Raw genomic sequence first — 26,016 nt, forward strand, 5'->3', positions numbered from 1 at the left:
ATTAGAGAAATGCTTTTTTTTTTTCACACTTTTTTTGTTATGTCCTCAGTAAATTAAAGAAATGCCTTTTTTAAATTTTTTTGTTATCTGTCCTCAGTAAATTAATATCTTTTTTTTCTTCTTATGTTATCTGTTCACAGTAAATTAAAGAAATAACATTTTTTTCACAATCTTTTTGTTATGTATTCATTAAATTAAAGATATGCTTTCTGCACATTTTTTTATACGTCCATGATAAATTTAAGAAATACTGCTTATTAACCCTTTAACCGCAGGTGTCATCCCAGAATGACATTGCAAAAACTGGACCAAACCGCGGGTGTCATTCTCGAATGTTTGTGAATATTTTGAATACCGCGCGGTTTTTCCGTGCGCCAATTGTTTCAAGGGAGAGCAGCTATTAAGTTCTTTCACTCCAGCCGACCCCAACCTCCCTCCTCCCACCCCCCAGGCACCCCACCCCACCCCTGACCAAACACACATCAGTATCTGTCCAGCTGTGTGAGTGACAACACAGCTGATGTGGCAGTGAAGTGCAGGCAATTACAGTGCCTTTTACCTGCCTCAGTGAACACAGAGTGGGTGTTTATCGTATGTGCAGTGTTCATATATGTTTATAGTATTATTATCAGAATGAGGTTGGCATTTGGTAATGGTGTGTGAGCGAAAAATAATGATTACAACACCACTGATGTGGCAGTGAAGTGCGGGCAATTACAGTGCCTTTTACCTGCATCAGTGAACACAGAGTGGGTGTTTATCGTATGTGCAGTGTTCATATATGTTTATAGTATTATTATCAGAATGAGGCTGGCATTTGGTAATGGTGTGTGAGCGAAAAATAGTGATTACAACACCGCTGATGTGGCAGTGAAGTGCGGGCAATTACAGTGCCTTTTACCTGCCTCAGTGAACACAGAGTGGGTGTTTATCGTATGTGCAGTGTTCATATATGTTTATAGTATTATTATCAGAATGAGGTTGGCATTTGGTAATGGTGTGTGAGCGAAAAATAGTGATTTTAGATCCCTCAATTCTAATGGCACTGCCCATCCAGTGATAATCAACGAAATCAAGAAACCTACATCATTGCAAAGCCGAAGGTTAGTACTTTCTAATGGTACCTTATTTTTCGCTCTAGATTTATTCTGTGCAGAGTTATAAAGGTTTAAAGTTTGTTTACATTTTGGCTGGAACCCCCGCGGGAGAGGCCAGTCGGGGCAAAACAATGCCCGCGGTTAAAGGGTTAAAGTTCTACTCCTCCTTACGAAGCCGCTTTGTCAGTTTCCTCAATTTACAGTAAGTAGCTAATGTCCGTATAAAGCTGTGATTTATTTAACCCCTACACCGCGGGCTTGTTTACCAATGACTTGCGTGTCCAGCGGGGTTATTCGGGCTCCGACAGACTCTCAAAAAATATTTGCCAAAAATCAGTTATTAGTCTTAGAATAATAAAATTACATATGCTTAAGGCACATACCTTCAGCTTTCTCCTGGAATGATTGTTGAGCCTTCATCGGTTACCGTAGGACTTGTGGAGACCTCTGAAGTAGGGTAACGAAGTCTCCACTTTACACTTCCCGACAACCCGTAATATGATTACCACAGCCAGTAACGAAGTCTCCACTTTACACTTCCCGACAACCCGTAATATGATTACCACAGCCAGATACAAACACTATAAACACTATTCTACAATTTTCAAGTAGTTTGGGATCCATACTCCAAAAAAAAAACACTGTGAAAGCAATGGAAATTACGAGCGCCTCTGATCGTCGCACTTGCGCTAGTTCGCTCTAGGCACTCTGTCATTTATTATTCATAAAACCCCTCACACTTTATATTTCTATTACTATATCACACTTATATATATCTGGAGTCTTTCTCCATAAGTTTCCTTCAGTCGTATTAGTTTATTGTCACTGAAGTCATTCAATTTTTCAGTCAGTAAAATACGTAGAGAGCCACGGATTCACTTTCACTGTTATAACATAAACTATTTGTACTCATATTCTTATATTACTAATTACTTACATTACTATTTACATTTTCTATTCTATTTTCAATATTTACCCTGCTATTTTACTTACACTATGTTATTCACTGTCACTTTCAGTAAGATAAAACTATAATACACTGTTCAGTCATATGAACTGAACATCCATTGCTTTCACCTGCTATTTACACATTATTTACACATTATTTCCAAATAATTCTGCTTCCACACTTGCACTGTTAGAACTGCTTCTGGCTGTGGTAATCGAAGAAGCAGGTAACACAGAGGGGAACCTGGCACTCAGCGCACTGCCAAGAGGTGCGTTTATGCTCAGGTGTGCGGCATGTGGTATGCGCACATACCTGACACCTGTGAATCGCAGCCTTCCTTTTCCCTGTGGCAGGCATTAGCTCCAGTCTGTGCCGATCCATATACGCCCTCTGCTCAAGTCGGTCGGGAAGTGTTACTGGATGGCGCCTTGGAGTTGCTGCTTGCACCCTACCATATCTTTCCATTAGCTGCTGGACACAGGTCCTGGCGAACAACCTCAGGGAGAAGGACTTGGGTGGCTTGACCTTCATCTTGTACAGGATGAAGGCGTTCAGCATCGTCATATCTATGAGATGCAGAAAAACTTTCCTGTACCACCTAGTATTCTTCATGAGGCAGTCGATCTCACCAATCATCATGTCGGACTTGTCCACCAGCCGCATGTTGATATTATAGTCCAACACAGCATCAGGTTTCATCACAGGTTCGCCTGTCCTACGGTCGACCTTCCCACTGTCTCTCATCTCCCCCTTATGTACGGTGGTAAGCATGTGCACGACTCTCTTGTCATGCCACCGTATTGCCAGCATCTTCTCACACTTGCGTAGGTGCACGTCTCCTCGCTGCGAGGTTCCTGCCTCTAGGAATTTGGGGAAGTGGGCATGATTACTTTTCACAGTGCCGCAGGAGCCAATGCCGTGCTCAGAAAGGTATTTGGCAAGTTTCGGTGCTGTATAGTAGTTGTCTGTATACAGCACATGATTCCCACCAAAATACTTTTCTAGGAGCACTTTCACTACACAGCCTGAGAAGCCAAGGGGGTGTGTTTTATCGAGATCGACGGTGCTGGCTGAACATATGACGAAGTCAAGGATGTACCCCGTCTTACAGTCGCACAGTACAAAGAACTTAATTCCAAAGCGATGGCGTTTGCTTGGAATGTACTGAACAAACCGAAGACGTCCTCTGAACAAAACCAAGGATTCATCAATGACAACCTTCTGAAAGGGGTGGAAGAATGACATAAACTTATCCTTCATTCTGCTCAGAATCTCCCAGATCTTCCAGAGTGGGTCGGTTTGGGAAGGTACATCGTTGTCGGCAAAGTGCAGGTTTCCCATGATGTTCCGGAAGCGATCTCTGGCCATGTACTTATTGAAGGTGGGTGTGGGTAGTAAGGGGTCCATGGACCAGTATTCTTCCAACTCATGCTTCTTGGAGTGTGGCATGAGAAAAATGAGGTCAAAGAACACATACAGCTCCTGCACTCCCAGCATGGACCACTGTTGCATCTTGGCTGCACCTGTACCACTTGCAGCACGTTGTGATTCATACCTGTTGGTTTCATCACATATGTGCTGCATGACTTCGTCATCTAGGAAGGCCAAAAGGTAGTCGACACACTCAGCATTTTCGTCCATAGTGAAGGCAGGCTGAACTCCTGAGGAGCTCTCATCAAAAACTAGATTTTCGGGCACAAAATCTGACCCTTCCGTTCACGCGAAGGCGTCCAGGATTCCCTGTCGTGGCGGTGTAGGGCGGGTGGTGGTGGTGGTGGAGGTTGGCTGTGAGGGAGGTTTATCTCGGTCAAGGTCACTCGCACTGACCCTAGGTTGCCGTACAGCACTAGCAGCCCTTACCCTACTAGCTACACTACTTTTCACTCTCCTTGATTTACCTCTACCTCTACGGCCTGCCTTCACTGTTGATGCTGGTGGTGACTCCGACGACGAAGACTCCGGAGATAACTCAGCCAACGATGATGAAGAGATGAGTAAAGTGGGGCTTGGGGAACGGGGAGGTGAATGCACTCGTGACTCATGGCGGGCTGGGTCACGTGGGGGCATTGTTCTGGGGCTAACACGCCGCCTTTTCACTCCCTTCCCAAATTCTTGTCCTTGCTGCACTAAAGGCTCCTTTCCCTTGGAGCTAGACACTGATTCACTTACTGTAGCACTCGTTGTTGCTGTTTCTGGCGCGATAACCTCACCCGACTCATCACATGATTCACCCGAATCGTCATAGTCACTGTCCATCATTATCATGGACAATTCTGCCAGTTCACGTGCCACTGCAGAGTCACTGAGGCCTTTCCTGCTTGCCTCACCACTTTTCTTAGGAGTAGAGGTCACGGGGCCCTTTGCAATGGGCGCAGAAGCGGCAGGAATGGCGGGGCGCGAGTGCGACATGGTTTCTCTACAGCGGAGGACAAGGAACTAAATGCCGCGGCTTATCTGAGAAGGGAAGGGTTGACAATGACACTTTAGGCTGACTGCTGCTAACTTACAGGCTAATTTTTTATAGGTAGAAAATCTCGGCAATAAATAAAGAAATAGGTAGTTCCAGGTGAATGTAAATGTCAGTTAGGATTCTCCCTTCCTTTCTGATATATATTTTTATTACAGACATCGATTACAAGGCATCATTCAAAGGGGAAATTACCGTGGTAATGTAGCGAATGAATGCACGTGAGGTTTTGTCAGGTGATAATTAGCCAATTTCTGGTGTATAACACTATCACTTACCTGTTTTTTTTTTGGTATATATTATTTTGTATAAGTATAGGGCATAGGGCTTATTTCAATGGATGAAATCTGTGGAAAAATCAGGGGGAAATTTCTGTAGCGCAGTGCGGCGTGGGAGGTGAGAGGAGAGGGTAATGGAGGGAAGGTAGGGAGGGGAGTCACGAAGGGGGTAAAATCGCTAAATTGTCAACAATGGATGGGAGTACAGATGAGATTTGGAGTGCTGACTAGTGTTGGACATTGGCAGTACTGATAGATGATACAAGCCACCACTTGAGAGCCCGGGATAATTCAAAATAACACAGAATCACAAAAGTGACGCCCCGCGGTGTGATCCATTGTGGCCGAGCGTCACGAAAGTGACGCCCCGCGGTTAAGGGGTTAAGCACATCCCTGAGTTTAAACATGGGCTGCTTGTACTCTGGGCCATATTCTTATGGACTTAGGAGACTTTCTTGGAATCTCTTTCTTTGTAGCATATTTTGCCTAAAGCACTTTCATATTACCTTATCTTGTGTGTGCTTTTTCTTATGTCACTCTATTATCAACAGCTGGCACAAAACTGGCCATAGCTATATGGAAATAAACTGCCAAGAAAAAAATGATCAGAAGCTTCCACTACTCACAAGAAACAACCCTCTGACATATTTCTAGAAAATATATATATATATATATATATATATATATATATATATATATATATATATACATATATATATATATATATATATATATATATATATATATATATATATATATATATATATATATATATATATATATATATATATATATACATATATATATATTATAGCCATTCACTTAGAAAGGTCTACCTTAACCCCCTCATGCACGATAAGTTTTGGTAAGATTTCTGGTGCACAATTTAATCCGCCTGGTTCACCGGCCAGGCTGCCTGCGCGGCAAATAACACATATTCTCTCCTTATTTTCGCCACCCAAACATCAATATACTGCCATGAAACCTATATCATCTTATTCGTCGATGTTTGTTCTACCTGATAAGCACCACAAAAAAACAGGAAAACACGAATAAAACAACATTAGGCGGCTGTGAATAAACATTTCGCTACGTCACTTTCACTTCCCAACATCACCATCATACAGGAAAATGTTATTAGAAGTTTAGATAGAGAATTTCATCAGCTTTCTAAAAAGACAGGTCCGGTTGTGATATGATTTGTAGTTTTCGAGAAAATAGCAAAAATTTGAAAGCCATTTTTGACAAAAATTCAAGGAGCTCTCATTCTGAACTTTTCTTGCACACCTTATGTTATTATTGCATAATATTATGCAGAATTTCATGAGCTTTCTAATGAGTACAGATGGTTTCGATACGCCTCATAGTTTTTGAGTAAATCGCCAAAAACGACTGGGAACTCACATCCGTGTGTCACTCGTAATGCATGCACAGCATAAGCAATATTCCCACCTACGTAACAACGAATTTTTATCATAGATATTACATTGTTATGTCTTGTACATAAGTAGAATTTACTGCTCTTTATCAAGGTTCTCACAGGAAACTGATACGTCCAATAGTTTTCAAGTACAGTAATTGGCCGACCAAGTGAGATTATTCCTCGGAGCGCTTTTGACTTTTACTTCAAACGAGGAAAAAAACATAGTCTGTTCCCCCGCCTTTTCCTACAAAAAAATGCTCCCAAAGGCTTATATTCTGGTAATGAACATACGTAGAATTTACTGCTCTTTATCATGGTTCTTACAGGAAATCGATACGTCCAATGGTTTTGGAGTAATTGGACGACAAACATAGAATACTCCTCCTCACCTGCACGCGAGATAAAAAAAACATTCTTTCCCTACCTCACCCACGCCTACATAATTTTGCTCGTTACGTTTTATTATTTTCTTTTTTAACCCGCGCCGTCCCGGGGACGTACTTCCACGTCCTCACGTTTTGTCACAGCTAATCCCGGGGACGTACTTCAACGTCCTGCAATTGCAAGGTTCATAATTTCCACAATTTTCAAAATTCGCGGGAGATTTTCGTTTCGCCCGGGTACCCAAGCCTCCCCTACCTGCCGCCAGGCGGGCAGCGTCCTAGACCCCGCGTGACCCGCGCTCGCCCTTGTCTCGGTCACTCACCTGCTAGCAGTGACCCAGGTCAGACATGGCGCGGAAAGGTCTCTCAGACGAGGAAATTGCATCCGTCCTGGAAGCCTTCACTGGAGACAGTGATTCTCCACTCGATGATGATGTGGTGGATCACGATTACGTCCAGCCAGAGGAAGAAATAAGTAGCAGTGATGAGGAGGTCCCTTCGCCCCGAAAAACGCGGTATGTGACATACCGTAAGGCAAGGGAAGGCCAGCCTGCTCCCCAACCACGTGCACAGCTATCTCTCCATCACGAATCTGATCAGGACGAGGATGAGGACGATGAGGATGACGGAGGCCTAGGACGTGATATCGCCGCGTGGTTGGGAAAGGAGAAAATATCACCACGTGGATCAGAAGGTGGGGCGAGACGACACATAAGGTATGGTCAAAGTACTTTGTCTGGGGAAGTGGCAAGTGGTGTGGTGGGATTGCTGGGAGAAAGGGAAAGTGTTGTGGCGGCAGCGCGGGGTGAAAGTGAGAGTGGTGTGGGGGTAGTGCGGGGTGAAGGGGCCAGTGGTGTGAGGGAGGCAGCACGAGCACGTGGTGCTCGTAGGCCTAGGGGAGAGGAGGTTGAGTCACTCCCCAGCATTTCTTTCGCCCCTGAATATTCCCAAACTTCCTCCCCACAGCCCCAGGATGTGGGGAAAGGAAAGAAAGGGAAGGGAAAGGGTAAAGGAAAGGGGAGAGGGAAGAGAAGTGCGAGTGATGAGAGGCGCCGCTCTCCACCTCCCCAACCTCCCCCACCACCCTCACCTCCCCACCCTGACGAAGGGGACGATGGTGACGTGGCTGGAGACAGTGGTGTCACGTGGAACTGGGAGGATGGGAGTAATTTTACTCCCATCACTCACCCTTTCACTGAGGAGTGGCGGTCAGGTTGCACGGCTCCAGGTGTAAATGCTGGTTCGTCACGGTTAGATTTTTTCAACTTGTTCTTTGGTGAGGCGTTTGTTGGGCGCATAGTAGAACAAACAAATATTTTTTCACAATCCCAGCGCCGTGAAAGTGAATGTTTAGGAACCACAAGCAGGCATTCAGAACAGTATGACTATCCTGTGACTATTTCAGAGATGTTCCTATTTTTGGCCCTGGTAATCTTGATGGGTGTGGTGAGGAAAAACCAAATTCCTGCCTACTGGACAACTGACCCAATCATCCTCACACCTTTCGTTGGAAAGGTGATGGGTCGTAACAGATTTCAGTATATTCTCGGCCGCCTCCACTTTTTTGATGCAGATGATCCAGCCAACGCAAATAACACCGATAAAATGAGGAGAATTAGGCTAGTATTTGATCATTTACGGGAAATGTTCCGCTCCTCATTTTATCCCTACAGAGACCTCATCATAGACGAGAGTCTTGTGTTGTGGAGAGGCAATATTTCCTTTAGGCAATACATACCCAGCAAGAGACACCGTTTTGGGTTCAAGATCTTTGTTATGTGTGACTGTAAGACTGGTTATCTGCAAGACATAGTCTTGTACACGGGCGCACAGATAGATATAATAGAAGATCGGAGTATAGGACTCTCTGGGGCCGTGGTGAAGACAATGATAGAAGAGTACCTTCATCGTGGTCATGTGTTGTACCTGGACAACTGGTACACTAGCCCTCTTCTCGCTAGGTTCCTCCACCAACACGACACCGGAGTCTGTGGTACAGTCAAGAGAAACCGTCGCCATATGGTCAAGATAGGGAGGAAACTTGACAAGAACGAGGTGGTTTTCTTCCAGGCCAATAACATCCTTGCAACCCTGTGGAACCACAACAGGGAACTTTGCTTCCTATCAACTGTTCACAGCCCCCTGATGCACCGCACAGACTCCGTGGATCACCGTAGCGAGAGGAGGCGCAACGTATGGAAACCAGAGTCTGTACTTGCCTATAATCTGAACATGAGGCAAGTTGATCAGTCAGACTCGATGATTTCAAGTGTTGACTGTGCCAGGACCACGATGAAGTGGTACAAAAAACTCTTTTTCCACTTGCTCGACATCACGGTCCTGAATGCCCACTACCTGCACGCAATGACCACCGGAGTATCCGAGACCTTTAAGGGGTTTGTGAGGGAGCTGGCACGTGAAATAATCGCCAAGCATGCCCAGGACAGACCCACACACCGCACCCGCGCCCCCCGGGCTGCTCAGACTCCCCAACGTCTTGCAGGCCGCCACTACCCCAGCGCAATCCCTTCCGAACCAAACCGTTGTAAACCCCAGCGTCGCTGCCATGTATGTAGGCACTCGACAGTCAGACCATCCACGCAGAGAAAAGACACAAGATACGAGTGTGTCGAGTGCAATGTTGCGTTGTGCCTTCTGCCTTGTTTCAAGGAATATCATAATTTCCTACACTATTGAAACTGTGTGGGAAGGCGAAATGACGCTCATGATAATGGTAAGGCCAGTCAGTAGGTGCTAAGTCAAATATAAAGTTGAAACAGGTGTTATTTTTTCAGAAAAGTAATGTATAAGATGAGAATTAGTGTAAGTGGAAAGAATTGTTATCAAAACTACACCCACTGTGTAAATCTGGTCAGTAAATATGTGATAGCAAGGAAATAAAGTGGAAACGGGTGTAATGTTAGCATGAATAAAACGTATAAGTTGAACATTACTGTAAGTTGTCATAATTGATGTCACGAGTACACCCACATTCTGGTCAGTAAGTATGTGATAGGAATTATATGCAGTGGAAGATGTTGTAATGTTAGTAGTAAGGTATTTTATAAGTTGATTACTAGTGTAAGGTGAAACAAATGATATCGCGATAACACTCCCTGTGTAAGTACGCACAAATATGACGCTAAGTTCCATCGTACGTTCAGAAATGATGTGATATCAATTATATCAAGTGTTTACATGTGCAATGTTAGTGGAGAATTATTATATAAGTACAAAAATAGGTTGTAAGTTGAATTAGTTGTCATAGCGACTTCACCGTGTGTGTTATTATGCGTTATTATTACGCTATATATTTACGTAAGGCCTGAAATAATCTCAAAACAGTTCTATAAAGTTGAAAAGTGTATAATAATATTAGAAAAGTATTATGTAAGTAGAAAAAGCACAATACGAGTTGAAACAACAGTCACAGCGAGTTCACTCACTACGTAAATAAGCGCCAACATTACGCTAAATGTTATCAAAAGGCCTGTGAATACGTAAAAACAGTTCAATAAAATGTAAAATGGTATAATGTTATTGTAGAAGTATTATGTAAGTAAAAAAAATTATATGTATCATGATTTTAGAATGTTAGCGATTCATCGTGACCAAGTTGGCCGATTTTCCTCGTTTCGCACGATGGTACAATGCTTAGTTCTGCTCTATTTTTGTATAAAATCCAATATACTCTTTTATCACATGTTTTTATGTTTGTAATAAATTCATTTCTACTTACTTTCATTGGTTTCCCAAACTTATAATACCATAGAAAACGTTTGAGGCTCAGACCGCCTAGGGAGAACACGGGGCCAGGTGGGACCAAGGCATACCTGGTTAAGCTAATTAGGGACCCCGGGGACCACTTTCTTTGCCACCGGCCATTGTTTCTGACCAAAAGCGAAAGTTTAAGCAAAAAAAAAAGGGTCGAAAAATGGTCGGGATTGGGGGGTACCAGTGGTCGAAAAGTGGTCGGGACGGGGCGGGTTAACTCAAAGCATACTCGTAAAATATCATAAGGTTTTTGATAGCGCTCTCAGAAACTCGACATGACCACCAGTCTTTTTGCTAGGTACTGATACTGAAGCTGAACGTTCTTGCATCTCATATGTATGTATGTAAAAAACATTACTTATTTGTGTAAAAAATACTGAACTATAGAAATAGGTCAATATACAAAGCAACAAAATAGGGATAACTCACTTCCTCCAGAGGTGTTGAGATGCTGGCAGTAGCTTGAAGATGAGGAGTTATGTAGCGTGTGAGCGTGTGTGTGGGGGGGGGGTGAGTGTGTATGCATGTGTGTGTGTGTCTGTGGTTGTGGCGTATTTTCTTCTCTCCTTGCAATACATTTGCCTAAAATACATGCGATGCACACAATAGATTTCTCCATGAACATTCGCTGCACGACATATGTATGTATATGTGGCTGTGACAAATTCCTTGTCTCTGACACTTGCGCTATGTTTTAGCTGTCAGTCAATGCATGAAATATTTCTCTGTGAACACTCGCTGCACTATTTTATATGTATATTTCACATTTAACCATACGCAATATAAAACATTATCACATGATTCCATCCCAACCTCCTCTGTTATTCCCGACTCTATGGCGTATGTGACTGCCTGTTTCCTTAACGACTGTTGCATATCTCTATGGCGTGCATAATGCCTGCTATGGTAGGTCAGTTATTTCACCAATTCAGTCACTATATGTTTCACAAATATAAGTACTGGCTTCACTATAGAAAGGTAAAACACTCCTCATTTACGGGCAGGGTGAAGCAAAGTGGAAACCCCGTTATAACAAACCAGACTCCTGGCTTAACGGCTGATAATGGGCCCCAATGATTTACAGACAATATATCTATGTTCCATAGACACAATCACTTCACATTATAATAAAAAACACTGTACAATCACAATATTTCAATAATGGTTTCTGCCTCAGGTGAGAGGGGGAAAATGGCGGGTTTAAAGAGACAACTGACAGCTGCGCTACTCTCCTGCCCAGCTGGTCGTGAGATACTGAGATATTTCTGCTACACACTGTCTCATCAGGTCAGTCACAGTGTTGTCAAATGCTTACCTTGGAACAGAGATGCACACACTAGAATGCACCAAAATTTGATGCAAATCAGCCTAAAACTTTTCTTTTGACAGCGTTTTTTTTGCTTAGGAACGCGATTCGCATGTCTGTGCTTCTTTCTACCAAACCACATGCAACGCAATTCACGTGACTGTGTCTGAGAGGGTTAAGTTAAATGCAGTATACCAGTCTGCTATCACAAATAACTAAAAGGCATTACCACACCAAAGGACTGATTAAGATAATTTCTAACTCTCCAATAATATCTCTCATGACTTGGATAATACTGTTTGGGACTTTGCAGGGCGCTCAACATCCACTCACTCGATGTAGTACCGCTTTGGGTGTCTGCCCTTTCCTCTCGTCCTTCCTTTCTTTTTTGTCTTTTTTTCCTTCATTTTTCTAACGATTTTAGGAGCCAAGGTGCAAAGTCATACCATACCATTCTCTCACCATACCACACGACACCACATCACATCACGCCACAGCAGAGCAGAGCACAGCACAGCACAGCACTGCACATTCTTTCCACTTCCTTCTGCCTACAGATGCCTTTACACTCCCTCTTCTGTCTTTCTTTCCTTCATTCTTTTCCTTTCCCTCTGCCTATGCTCTTTCATTCATTCTTTTCCCTTCCCTCTGCCTATAGGTGACTCTACACTGTGTGACAAGCTAAATGATTTCCTGTACACCAGGAAACCATTTACTATGCTGGGTGGTAACCTTATAACCAAATTATGGCACCTGGTGGTTTAGTGGGTAATTTAGGCGCTCCAATCAGATTCAGCCTGTGTAGGTTTATATCCATGGGGTGGTTGGGGTTTGTTGCTCACATGATGCCACTCAGGGATGAGTGAGACTGGTCACTCTCATTTTAAATGTCAGGACCAACTTGCCTAACCCCGGGCTCCTCCGCTCCTCATGGGGCAACATAGGATTGGATGATGGATGGACTTTGCAAATACTGTATACTATACAATAAAATTAAGTCTCTATACTCTACGACTTAAAACAGTGAAGGTAAATATATATGCATGCCTCCAGTCTCTTATGGTTATTTATTAAGTTTAGCCATTGCATTACATCAGTCTTGGCTAAGCTTACCAGACAGACAGGCTTTGTGCTGTGAGTGTTGTAGAGGACGGGTGGAAGGCGGCGGCGCAACGCGATGATCTGACTGCCAGTGCGGTTGAAGCGGGCACAGATGGAAGACTGGGCACATCGCTTCTCACCATAACGCAGTACCGGACTGTAATATTGTATGCATAATTAACAGTCTGACAATACATTCATTATTACACAAGGAAAGGAGAGCAAATTGGTAGCAGAATACAATAATCCCTCGATTATCCGGATGTCCATTATCCAAAAAATCCATTACCCGGACGCTGTGATCTGGCTGTTCTAAACCATCATTTGTACAATTGTTCATTTTATTCAGACACAATGCTTGTGTCTAGGTGGAAATTATGGTCCTGTGCACATTTTCGCCCAGCCAGACCAGTTTTTTCATGTTTTTTCATGTAACTGCTGGGTATGACCCTGCAGTGGTGACTGCTTGTCTGTTGTTGATGGGTCTGCTTGACCATGGTACTGAAATTGTTTGGCTGTGGTTTATAGGTCTGCCTGATCAGATAGTGTTAGACAACAAGAACAAGTATGATGTACTGTAGTGGCCTTTTACAATGGCTTTCAAAGTTTGGTTATGTACAAAGGGGGGGCCAGAGGATAAGGCCATTATCAGGATGGATCCACTTTCCCGACATGCCTTTGGCTCTATTACATCGGATAATCAAGGGACTAACACAAATACCACTACATTTTACCCCTTATTGGACTATTAAGACAATGAAATACTGGAAAAGCAAGAATACTGCAACAAATTATCAGACAGGTCAACATAATGCTCATGAAAGAGAGAACAGTCTCTTCAACTTACTTTCCAGTAATCTCAATACGTGTAATTACTACCTGCAATTCGTTACTGTAAACAGCCAGTCACATACAACAGCCAATCCCATATTACCTTTTTCAGGCTCAGGGGCACCCATGGCATATGAAGGTTCAAACCTGGGTTACCACAGTCAGTATCATTTAAGACGCAGAAAACCATCTTAAACCCTGGCAGGATTTAAAAGGGCAGAAAATCCTCCTACCATCTCCTCTATTTGAAACACAGTGCATTAATGCATACCTAGCTTCAACCCAAAACTTTTATTACGAATTATGAAGCCACCATGACATGTAAGCATAAGATATCTACGTTACAGAAAAATACGAGAGCAGTGAGAGGACAATGTGGAGGTTTGTCAGATCATATGACTGTGGTATGCAAGACCAAGCTGTGAGAAGTGACGTGGACCAAGAGAGACAAGAGTAGTCAGGGAGACAGACTGAGAGTCAAGAAGCTGAAGACCAAAAAAATGGCAGATGAATACAGGGCCAAAGACAGGGAGGAGTTAGAATCAGCAAATGGGAGTGAAATGCATCTGGACAGCTTGTGGAATGCATATAGGGATTGCTTTGTTAGGACTGCTAAAGAAGTGTGTGGTGTGGCACGAGTAACAATAAAGACGAAAGGTACGGATTGGTGGGATGAAGAGGTTACATGCGCAGTGGAGGAAAAGAGGAAGAAGTGGTTAGAGTGGATACAGGACAGGATTCAGCTGAAATAAGAACAGACTATATTGAGAGCAAGAAGCATGTAAAGAGACTAGTGAAGAGAAAATATATTGAGAGCATGAGGCACGTAAAGAGACTATTGAAGAGAAAAAAGAAGGAAGTAAATGATGACCTAGGAAGAAAATGAATGCAAATTACTCTGTAAATAGGAAGTTCTTCTAGAAAGCAGTGTGGAAATGTGGAAGTGACAGTGGAAAGAAATGTGAAAATGTGAAGGATATAAGTGAAGTATTATAAACACATGGGGACGAAGTAAGGATTAGATGGAAAGAATATTTTTAAAGTATGATGAATGGGAATGCATAGGGCAAAGCTGTTGTAAACATGATTGGTTTTGGGGGTGTGCAATAAAGGAATGCAGTGCCAGGAAATGTGACACTCGTAGCAGTGAAGAACACTTTGAAGTACCTGAAAAATTGGAAACCAGCTGGGGTTGATGAGGTTTATGAAGAGATTATTAAGTGCAATGGAGAGAGCAGAATGAAGTGCTTGCTGGAGATATGTAAAAAGGCATGGATGAGTGAAACTGCCAGTAGAGTGGAAAGAGGCAGTGACTGTATCCCTGTACAAAAATAACGGTGTGCGAAGTGAGTGCAGGAATTGTCGTGGCATAAGTTTACTGAGTGTTGCAGAGAAGGTGCAGTCAGACCCCTACTCATGAAGGATCAACTTAAGAAAAATCCGCAGATAAGAAAAAATTGTGTGTGTGTGTACCTAGTTGTGGTATGCAGTAAATGAGCTACGCTCGTGGTGTCCTGTCTCTCTTTCTCAGTAAGTAAAATTTTGCTTTGAACTCATTCAAGTTTTTAAACTGGATGATCTCTTTGTCCAGGCTATTCCACAGGTCCATGCATCTATATGGAAAGCTATAATTCTTGATATCCTCCAAGCAACTTCGTTTTTTCATTTTCATTCTGTGTCCTCTTGCTACTCACCCATCCCACAGAAACAGATCTTTTCTTTCAACTTTCTCTACTCCCATCATGGCCCTGAACACTGCAATCATGTCGCTGACCTTTCTCCTTTCTTATAAGGAAAGGCAGATCCAGCTTTTCCAGCCTCTCTCTGTATGACAGATCTACCAGGATGGTTGCTGATCTTTGTGTTCTCTCGATCTTGTTTATATCTTTCTTTTTCTGTGGGGACCACAATCCTGCCGCATATTCCAACCTGGGGCGGATCATGGCCACTAACAATTTTTTTATCATCTCCTCATCCATGTAATGAAATGCCAGTCTTTTGTTAGTCAATAGATTGTACATCTCTCTATTTAGTTAATGTGTTTTTCCAGTGACAAACTATCCTCGACCAGCACTCCCAAATCTTTCTCTTCTCTCGCTTTTGTGATTGGTTCATTACCCATCATATTGTTCAGTTATGGCCTCTTGGTACTTTTATCCATTTCCAATATTTTACATTTTTTTGCACTGAATTTCATTTCCCACATCCAGCTCCAATCGTGAATCCTATCCAGGTCTTCCCCTAGCATTTTACAGTCTTCCTCAACTTCTACTCCCTTCAAGATCTTTGCATCATCAGCAAACAGACTTGCATAACTGTTCATTCCATCTACCATATCGTTTATGTAAATCAAGAACATTACTGGCGCTGACGCCGAGCCCTGTGGGGCTTCATTTGTTACTTCCCTCCATCCAGACATCTTGTCCTTTATTACTGTCCTCATCTGTCTGTCTCTCCAGAAGTCTCTCATCCACTCCAGGAGGTTTCCCTTCAGTCCTCCTATGTGTTCCAATTTCCACATTAGTCACTTGTGGAGCACCTTGTCAAAGGCTTTCTCCAATTCTAAATACACACAATCCACCCAGCTGTTTCTCTCCTGTGGCACGTCACTGGCTCGAGTAAAAGTTCAACAAGTTGGAAACACAAGACCTTCCACTTCTGAATCCAAACTGACTTTCAGCCAAAATGTTCATCTCCCCCAGATATTTCATCCATCTGTCTTTCAGGATTCTCTCGCACAATTTTGCAACTACGCTGGTCAGGGACACTGGTCTATAATTCAGGGGTTCTTCATTGTTTCCTCCCTTATAAACTGGTACAACACTGGCCCTCTTCCATTCCCGAGGCACTTTCCCTTCTTCCAGAGAACATACAATTAAACCGTGAATCTTATCCACCAGTTGTTCTCTGCATTCTTTCAGTACCCAAGCAGAGATTCCATCCGGTCCTGGGGCCTTCCTTACATCTTGAGTTTCCAGTAATTTATACACTTCCATTACTTCCACTTTTATATCTTTTATCACTATATTTCTAGTCACCCCCTCCCCTTCCACAAAATACCTTTCCTTAGTGAAAACTGATTGGAAACATTTGTTCATTACTTAAGCTTACACTGCTGCATCTTTATAGACCTCTCCAACTACTTTCAGTTTGGTGATTCCTTCCTTTTGTTTCAATCTGCCATTAACAAATCTATAAAACAATTTGGGTTCATCATCACATTTGTCAATTATACCTTTTTTCAAAGTTCCTTTCTTCCTCTCTACATATTTTTGTATATTCATTTCTAGTTCTTCTCTATTCTTCCTTTGTTCTATTACCTCTCTTTCTCCAGTTGTTCCATGCCATGTCCTTCTTTTTTTTTTTTTTATGTGAGGAAGAAGGAACCAAAGGCCATGAGCCCACAATAACAGTTCCCTCCAAAAGAAAAACAAAATACAATAGACAGCCAAATTCAAGATCCGATCATTTCAAGATGCCTGGACACACTGCATTTGAAAGACTGGAGATCATAGGCAGCAGGAAATACAGACAGAGGGAGACAGTTCCAGAGTTGACCTGTTGCATAAATTAAAGACTGGGAGTAATGGTTAACTCTTGCATTAGAGAGCTGGACAGAAAAGGGATGAGAGTTTGCTGCTAGACGGGTGCTACGCACCCGTCGTAGAGGTGGAGGAATGCATGCAGACAGGTCAGAGGAGCAGTGACCATTAAAGTAGCGACAGATAAGAGATAAAGATGCAACAGTGCGGCGAAGAGACAGAGGTTGGAGGGAGTCAGTAAGAGGAGAAGAGATAATGAGACGAAAAGTCTTTGACTCCACCCTATTGAGAAGAGCTGCATGTGGGGAGCCTCCCCACACATGAGAGTTGTACTCCACACAGGGGTGGATAAAATCCCTGTATAGAGTCAACAATTGTGCTACCATACACCTTCTGTTTGTGTGTGTGTGTGTGTGGGGGGGGGGGCACTCAGTCATAGAAAGGATGGAAGGGATGGAGTCAGATGCAGACACTGACAGGGAGGTGAGGTGATAATTGCAGTTCAGGAAGGGTAGGGGATAAGTGAAGGAGTGGAGACAATAATGGGCTTTAATCTGAGAGAGAGAGAGAGAGAGAGAGAGAGCACAGAAGTAGGTATGGAGTAGAAAGGTGAGAGGGTAAAAGGAAGAACTAACTCTGTCCTCAGTAATTATGGGATTAGGGATGGGTTGGAGAGGAGAGGAGAGGAGAGAGAGAGAGAGAGAGAGAGTATAGCACATAAGTAGGTATGGAGTATAAAGGAGATGGGGTTGTGGGAAAGAACTTTGTGTCCTTAGTAATTATGGGATTAGGGTTGGGTTGGAGAGAGAGAGAGAGAGAGAGAGAGATTTAAGAAAAAAAAAACAACAACATATGAAAGACCTTTAAGAACCAATTATTTCCATAAGCTGGGGACAGCCTGTATATGGAAGAATTATAAAGTAAGAGAGATATCAGAAGTCCTAGTGAGTGATGAATTGGGTGGCCTGAGGAGGGGTAGAGGGATGTGTGGATTAAACACTTGCAGTGGGCCAGACAGTGAAAAAGGTGTGTGCGATGGACTATAAGGTGTTTATGGCATTTGAATTTGGCTTCCCCCCCCCCCATTTTTTTTTTCTTTTCTTTTCTTTTCAGGAACAGGCTATGGGCTCCTGGCCTTTGGTTCCTTGTTCCTTGCATAATAAAAAAAATATATATATGGATCTAGAAAAAGCATATGACAAAGTAGACAGACAAGTGTAGGGGAAGGTTTTGTGCATGTTCGATGTTGATGGTATGTTGTCAGGTGCCATCCAAGAGTTTTTATGATGGTAGTGAGGCATGTGTAAGGGTAAATGGGCATCTAAGTGAACGATTCATCATCAATGTGGGCGTGAGACATGGTTATGTATGTCCCCATGGTTGTTCAATATATAAATACAAGGAGTGATGAATGAAGTAAAAATATAAGTACTGGAAAGAAGGATGGCATTGGTAATGAATGGCAAAGGATGGAATATCTCAAATCTGTTGTTTGCTGATGATGCAGTGCTACCGGTACTTGCAAATAATGGACAAGAGCTTGGTAGACTAGTACAGAGGTTTGTATATGTCTGTGAGCATAGTGCCATGAGAGTAAATGTAGAAAAGAGTAAAGTGATGGTTATGGTGATGTTTTGGTGAATGAAGAGAAACTAGAACTGGTCGGAGAGTTCAAACAGCTGGGTGCAGTGACAGAAAATAGAGGAAAATATCCAAAAGAAGTGGAAAGTAGAGTGACACAAGGATGGAAAGCAGCTGGTACTATGAAGGCCATGATAAGAAACAGAGGCTTGAGTGTTGCAGCTATGTGAGGCTTACATGAAAAGGGGTGATAGTGCCAACTTTAACATTTGGATGTGAGATTATGGTGTGGCATGAAAATGAAAAGTCAAGCATAAAAGCAGCAGAGATGGATCTGCCGAGAAATGTATGTGGGGTACAGAGAATGGATTGGATAGGGAATCATGTGATTCGTGAAAGATGTGGAGTGAGGAAGTTTGTGGACACCAGAATCGAGAGGAGAAAACTAAGTTCATATGGAGAGAATGGATGACAGTACAGGGGTGAAAAAGGTACAGTTATTTCTGAGCAAATCTGAAGGAGGGAGGAGGCGAGGTAGGCCAAGAAGGTGAAGGGATATGGTGGATGTGTTTGTGAGGAAGAGAAGTATGGAAGTTGGTGAGGCTTAGGGATTAGCAAGAGATTGGGCTGGCTTGATGAATTTTGTGCAGAGAAATGAATGACCAGGGGTTTGGTATCCTTTTTTAACACTATACCGTTTGGAATGGCCTTATCAGAGAGGTATACGTGAGGTTACAGAATGTGATGAAATTTTTTGGCCTATTAGACGAAGCCCGGATTTTGAGGGCTTGAATGATGATTGAATGGATGTGTTGCCCAATGAACTGGGCAAACTCTGAATGTTTGGACACTGCTACTACTCCACCCTGCTCTATGATGGAAAAGGAGGTTCGGCTGATGATGATGATGATGATGATACAGAAAAATGTAATATCTACATTACAGAACTATACCATATATACATTACAGAACTATACCAAATCTACATTACAGAACTATGCCATATCCAAATTACAGAGCTTTATTGAAATTAAATACAAGATTTTATTCTGGAAGAGTTGAGGACAAAACATTAAAATACTCAACTATGCACTCTTACTGTATTAATACATTACAGCAGGGCTATTCAACTATCCTAAAGTAGGGTCAAATAATGAAACTCAAATTAACAAAAGGGCTATACATTATTTTACCTGTATTTTCCCCCCCCTCTATCTAAACACTTATACACAGAGAAGAACGATAAATTCATATATTATTTGCATTTACATTTTCCACTATACACATACCATAAATAAAAAGAAAAATGGAAAACTTTCTATTTTATGCTTGTTTATTTGTTTATTTTAATTTTTCTGAGTCAGTCACAGGGCCACACAAAAATGAAAAAAGGGCCGGATTTGGCCTGTGGGCCGCCAGTTGAACAGCCCAGCATTACAATACTGTACTGTCACACTGTATTGTATCATTTATAAACATTCTGACACACTTGCATGATTCTGCCTTGGTCACATAATGACAGATCTCCATGATGTTTGATCTCTGGCAGCCTTCCTATTCAGTCCCTTATCCCTGAGATCACACTCTATGACCTCATCCCAGGCCTTTTTTGGTTTGCATCTCGCTACCCTACCCTCAATGTTCACAACTCTCACCTTCCACACCTAAATGTCATTTTTCATCCACTCAACATGCTTAAACCATTTCAATCTACTCCTCCTCATCACAACATCAATACATTCAAGTCCCATCCTCCCTCTCAACTCTTTAATTGTAATCCTAGCCCCCCCAGGCCTCACATTCAAGGATGAACTACAGATCAATCTAATCATTGCCATTTCTGTACATTTGAGGTTATGAATATCCTCTTCCTTTACTGTCCTGGTCTCACTACCGCACAGCATTACACTCCAAGCACATGCCGCATACAAGTACAGTATCCTTTAGCATACTGTAGAGGGAGAGCCCTCTCAATGTTAGGATGTAATATCTCCCTAAACTTCCTCCATCCACTCCTTTCCCTAGCCTGTGCTAGCTCCAGTCCATATTATGTACTACAAAACACCTTCACAAACTCAAAAGACTCAAGCAAGATCAATCCTTTCATGCCTCTCAATTTCTGCATGCTCTCCCTGAAAACAGAATTATTTCACAGCCTATCTCTAATACAGTACAACTACATTTTTTATGCACCCACTTATCACAAACATTGCACAGGATGGAGTTACTTCCCACACCCTTATAGCAAACTGCACATAGCCACACTCCCTTTGCTTTGACATAATTCCTACTACCCCTAAATATCTTCACTATTGTTTTATCCGTATTTACTCTCGAACCTTTAGGTCCCATTCTGTCTCTCCACTTCCAAAAATTTCCTCCATCTCTCTTTCATTCTCTGCAATCAACACCAGGTCATTAGCATATGATACCACCCATGGGAGTCCATTTCTGAAGTCATGTGAGAGAGCTTCAAGCACCATGACAAACAATAAGGAGCTCAAGACTGACCCCTGATGCATGCCAACATTCATGGGAAACCCATCACTAAAAGCTCCACTAACTCTTATCTGGGTGCGAGCACCCACAAACATAGCCATAACTACTCTCACCAGCCGTTTCTCAATGCCAAGCTTTCACCTTGTCCACTTACCACTTTCCCAAGAACATGTCAAAGGCCTTCTCCAAATCAACAAAAACAAAGTACAGCTCCCTTTTCTTTCCTACATATTTTTTCTGAAGCTGTTAGAAAATGAATACAGCATCAATGGTCCCTTAGCCTGGGATAAACCCAAACTATATCTCATAAATATTCCCTCTTTCCCTTATACCTTCTAGGACTTCCTCCATTACCTTCATCATCTGGTCCTAAAGATTTATGTCTCTATGATTTCCCTCTTCTTCCCAGGGCATCAACCCTTTCCCCATACAAATTTACAACCACCCTTTAGCCAGTCACCTGAGACAATAGCCTCATACATTATCAAATTGTCAAACCAGTAACTAAACCCACTTCCACATTTCCTGCAGCCTTCAACATTTCAGCACTCAACTCAGACACATCCACCACCTTCCCTATATGCATCCTGCTCACTGCCCTGCTCACAGTAGCAGAATCTATCAAAGGCCTAGACCCAAACAGGGTATCTACTGATTCCTAAGCTTCACTGGTCCAGTCAAGCTCCTCATTCAGCAACCAGCTACAATACTCTATCCTGGCATCTCTAATACCCTCACCATCCACCATTACCTTTATTTCATCATTCTTCAACCTCTTGTTTGCCTATGATATCCCTGTTTTACCTCTTCATCTGATCTGCTACATAAATACCATAATCTTCCTTTTGACACTATTTAGGTTATCCAGCAAAAGTCTCTGAGACTCAGATTTTGCCCTTACACCTCCTTTCTGACCTATGCTTGGAAGCCAAGTACAGTAATCGTGTCACCACCCCTCTTCCATTCTGGAATAGTCTTCTTATCTCCTTAACTGTGGCTTATACACCCTCATCCCACCACCATGTTACCTTGTCTTGGAGGGTCCCTTCCTTATCCACACACTGAATCAGTAACTCTTAAGAGATTTTTCTTGACAGCTCTTTACTGCTCATTAACATTTATGTGTACAACTCCCTGTTTGGCCAGGTAACATCAAAGACATCAACCACTATATTACAAGGACATGACTTTTATTGCCTCTGCCAATGAAGTTGGGAGGAGGTATTGTATTTACCCTTGTTTGCTTATTTATTTATTCACAAGATACCTAAAGAGTTACTGATAGATTTTAATTACCTGGTAAATTTTGTGGATAGTGGGTCATGGGTCATGCAAGAGTTGGTTAAATTATTGGTGGTAACCTGAATCTGAGTCATGGTTCAGGACTCCCCCCCCCCACACAAGATCTAAATTTTCAATGAAATTTTGTGGATATATGGGTCATGGGTCAAGAAGCTGATTAAATTTGTCTCGTATAAGCACTGTCAGCAGTATGTCTTCTCTGGGCAGTCTACTTGTTTTATGCTAGCTACTGTAACAGTAGTGCTAGAAAGGGATGCTTTTGCATGGTGACACTTATCACCAAGCAGCTCTGCTGCCTGGTGATGCAAATGTCCCTCACTCTACTCATTTCCCCTAAGAGGTGGATGGTGGACTGCAAAAGGGCAACTTCAGCCTGCAGTTTTGTTGGTTCACATTCAGATGAACATCTATCTATCTATATACCTAGGCTGCTTCCCCCAAGGAAAGGGAGGTAGCCTAGACAGGACGACACACTCCCCATTTACTCATCCATTCAAACACATTCATTCGCATCTTAGCCCCAAGGGGAGAACGGACAGATCCTCACCGCACCACACCGCACAAGGGTCAACTGCGCAATGCAATCAGATGAACATTGAGCTACAATAATATAAGAGGTTTTGGGAGACCTCTATACAGGTTTAATGGAAATTGTTTCCGACTCTTTCAATAAAAAAGCTCATTTAAAAGAAACTCTTGTTACTAGCAGAAACAGAATAAATACTGAAAAAGACTATCATAATGACTGGGTTAACTGATAAGTTACAGCATGCAGACTCTGATACACACTGTCAATACAACACTTCAACTTTCAAATGCATCACTCGTACTACAGACATCCCATTCCTATCAAACTTCACCACTAATGGAACAGGAATGAATTCTGGCAATCACTCTCACTTCAAGGAAGAATTCCAGAGTCATGCAGTGGAATTATCAATCGATGAAAAAAATAATAATAATAACAGTAATGGTCACAAACATTCACAGTACAGTACAACTGTACAAAATATACCAATCTACTCTAAACAAAAATTGGCTGGTAGGAAGCAGGAAGAATGGAACAAATGAATATCATTTTACGAGATCAATGTTTGATAAACTAGACGATATTCTTTAGTAATAATGAGTTAAATGACTGTGAGCATTTTTTGGGGTCAGAGCACGATGCATTAATCTTTTCACAGCAATGACGTCTTTTACACTTTATTCTTGTTACCACTGCATCATTTTATACTGGAGAGATCAGATATAATCTCCACTAACCTTCAATAAAAAAAGCCTACCACACAATGAATAAAACTATTTGGAGGAAGGAAGAATAAGCTATACTGAGTGACATGCCAAATGGTTTCCTGTACACCAAGAAACCATTTACTATGCCGGGTGGTAACCATGTAACCAAATTATGGCGCCTGGTGGTCTGGTGGGTAATTAAGGCACTCCAGTCGGATTGAGCCTATTTAGGTTTACAGTATATTCAAGGGATGGTTGGGGTTTAGTGCTCACATACTGCCACTCAGGGACGAGTGAGGCTGGTCACTCTCATCTTAAATGTTTGGACCAACTTGCCTAGCCCTGGGCTCCTACGTTCCTCATGGGGCAACATAGGATTGGATGATGGATGAAGAATTAGCTAAGTATAAAACGAAACCATCATAATGAAAGGGTTGCTGATGATGTTACTGTGGCCCAAGACTCATCTAAATGTCAACCCAGAAGACTGAAGGCTTAAGATGCCCTCTCCATTGTCCTCCTTTCAGAGATATGAAGGGAGTTGAGAAGCATTTTTAGTGCAGGGCAGCTGTCCAACTGTATTTGCACCACCATGGATAGGTGTTCCTCCCCAGCACAATGACAGGTTTAAAGTAGGTTACAGGAAAACATCTGGACTGTCACTCGGTTCAGTGTTGCCTATAGATACAGCTGCGCTGATTGAGTGGATGGTGGTAAGTTTTAAAGGATGACTGTAAACTCCTTAGAAATGTAGGGGGATGCTGTCATCCAAAGATAATCCAGTCACCCAGAAAGGCATGTACTGGAGGACATCTGCCCCAAATCAGGTACGATCTGCTCCAGGAGTAGTGTTACCCCCTGCCACCCTGCTCTCGTTCATGAGGCAATGGCGCACTACGCGTGTGGATATGAGGCAGGAGGCAGAGCTTTTCCTTATACTGTAGTTTGATACACTAAATCAACATATTAACATGCAGTTGAATGATCCACAGAGGATATGATAAAATATGGAATTTCTATGAAGGTACATGGTTACAATATATAATGTTGCTTTCAAAGAAGAAAGTGGTGGCGAGGTGGAAGAGGTAGGGTGATGGAGAGGGGTGAGGTAGGGGAAGGGAGAGAGTGGAGAGGGGAAAGTCAGGAAAATGGGAAGGTGAACGGAGGAGGTGGGAAGCACTGAAGCACCATGAATGGGAGACGAAGGAAGGAGGAGAAAGGGAATGAAGCTGTCCACGTTTCAACTGGGTTATTATGGGTGGATGTGGATGTGATAGGAAGCGTTATGAGGAACACACTGAGGTGGTTTGGCCATGTGGAGAGGATGGAGGGTGAAAGACTGACGAAGAGAGTGTATGTGAGTGAGGTGGAGGGGGGAAGAGGGAGGGGGAGGCCGAGGATGAGATGGAGGGATGGGGTGGAGAGGTATATGAGAGAGGGGGGTGTGAGTTGGGAGCAGGGCAGTGAAATGACGGGGGACAGGGCGACTTGGAGGCGATTTGTTTGTGGCCACCCCAAACGGGATTGAGGCATCTGGCAATAGATAGATAGATAGATATCTCATCTCCCTTCAGTCACTGTCTTACATGCCTCTAGAGGGGTGAAGAGTAGGCCTTATGGGGACATCCAGGTCCTAAAATCTCAAATGGTCTTAGTAGTCGTAAACTTTGGTGTGTTTGTATCCTTGCAGTTCACAAGCTGTTTTGTCGCTTCATTCTCACTTCGGTATTCCCGTTCTCCTGATCCTCCCTCCCCCCTCTTCCTTCCCTTAATGTAAGTAACACCACATACCATCAAAGTGATTCCACATTATATCCTAAGTGGATCATTCAACCGCATGTTAATATGTCAATTTACTGTACTGAATTACAATACCTAATATGAAAAATCTCTGTTGTCTGCCTCCTTCGAATTGTAGTGTGCCGTTCCCACGAGTGAGAGTGTGATGACACGGGGTAACAACACTCCTAGAGCCAACTGTGCTTGGAAAAGAACATATATACCAAAAACTAAATGATGGAACAAAGTGGGGAAGGCATGCTGGAAGGTGATGTGTTATGGTGGGAAAGGTCATCACTAAGTAAAAAAGATATGTGTAGGTCTACTTGGTGAGACCACTTCCCACATGAATGTAATCATGCAACAGAAAGATAAAATTGATGTTATGAAAAAATAAGCACTCAATTGCATGAAATGCTAATACAGATGACTAATATAGACAGACAAAATTAGACCTGTATACTCAGA

The 26,016-nt window shown here is 42.6% G+C and overlaps 1 protein-coding gene across 1 annotated transcript in view; it reads right to left on the bottom strand.

Annotated features, from left to right (window-relative positions):
- Positions 1–26,016, bottom strand: part of LOC145406359 (uncharacterized) — a 110,745-nt gene that overhangs the window by 53,108 nt on the left and 31,621 nt on the right. The window contains exon 5 of the mRNA XM_080277519.1: positions 12,791–12,935. Within this exon, the coding sequence (XP_080133645.1) occupies positions 12,791–12,935 (145 nt within the window). The remainder of the gene's footprint in view (positions 1–12,790; positions 12,936–26,016) is intronic.

Source organism: Coenobita brevimanus, chromosome 70 (assembly GCF_032717465.1).
Source record: "Coenobita brevimanus isolate Jiangsu-jjx chromosome 70, ASM3271746v2, whole genome shotgun sequence".
NCBI lineage: Eukaryota > Metazoa > Arthropoda > Malacostraca > Decapoda > Coenobitidae > Coenobita > Coenobita brevimanus.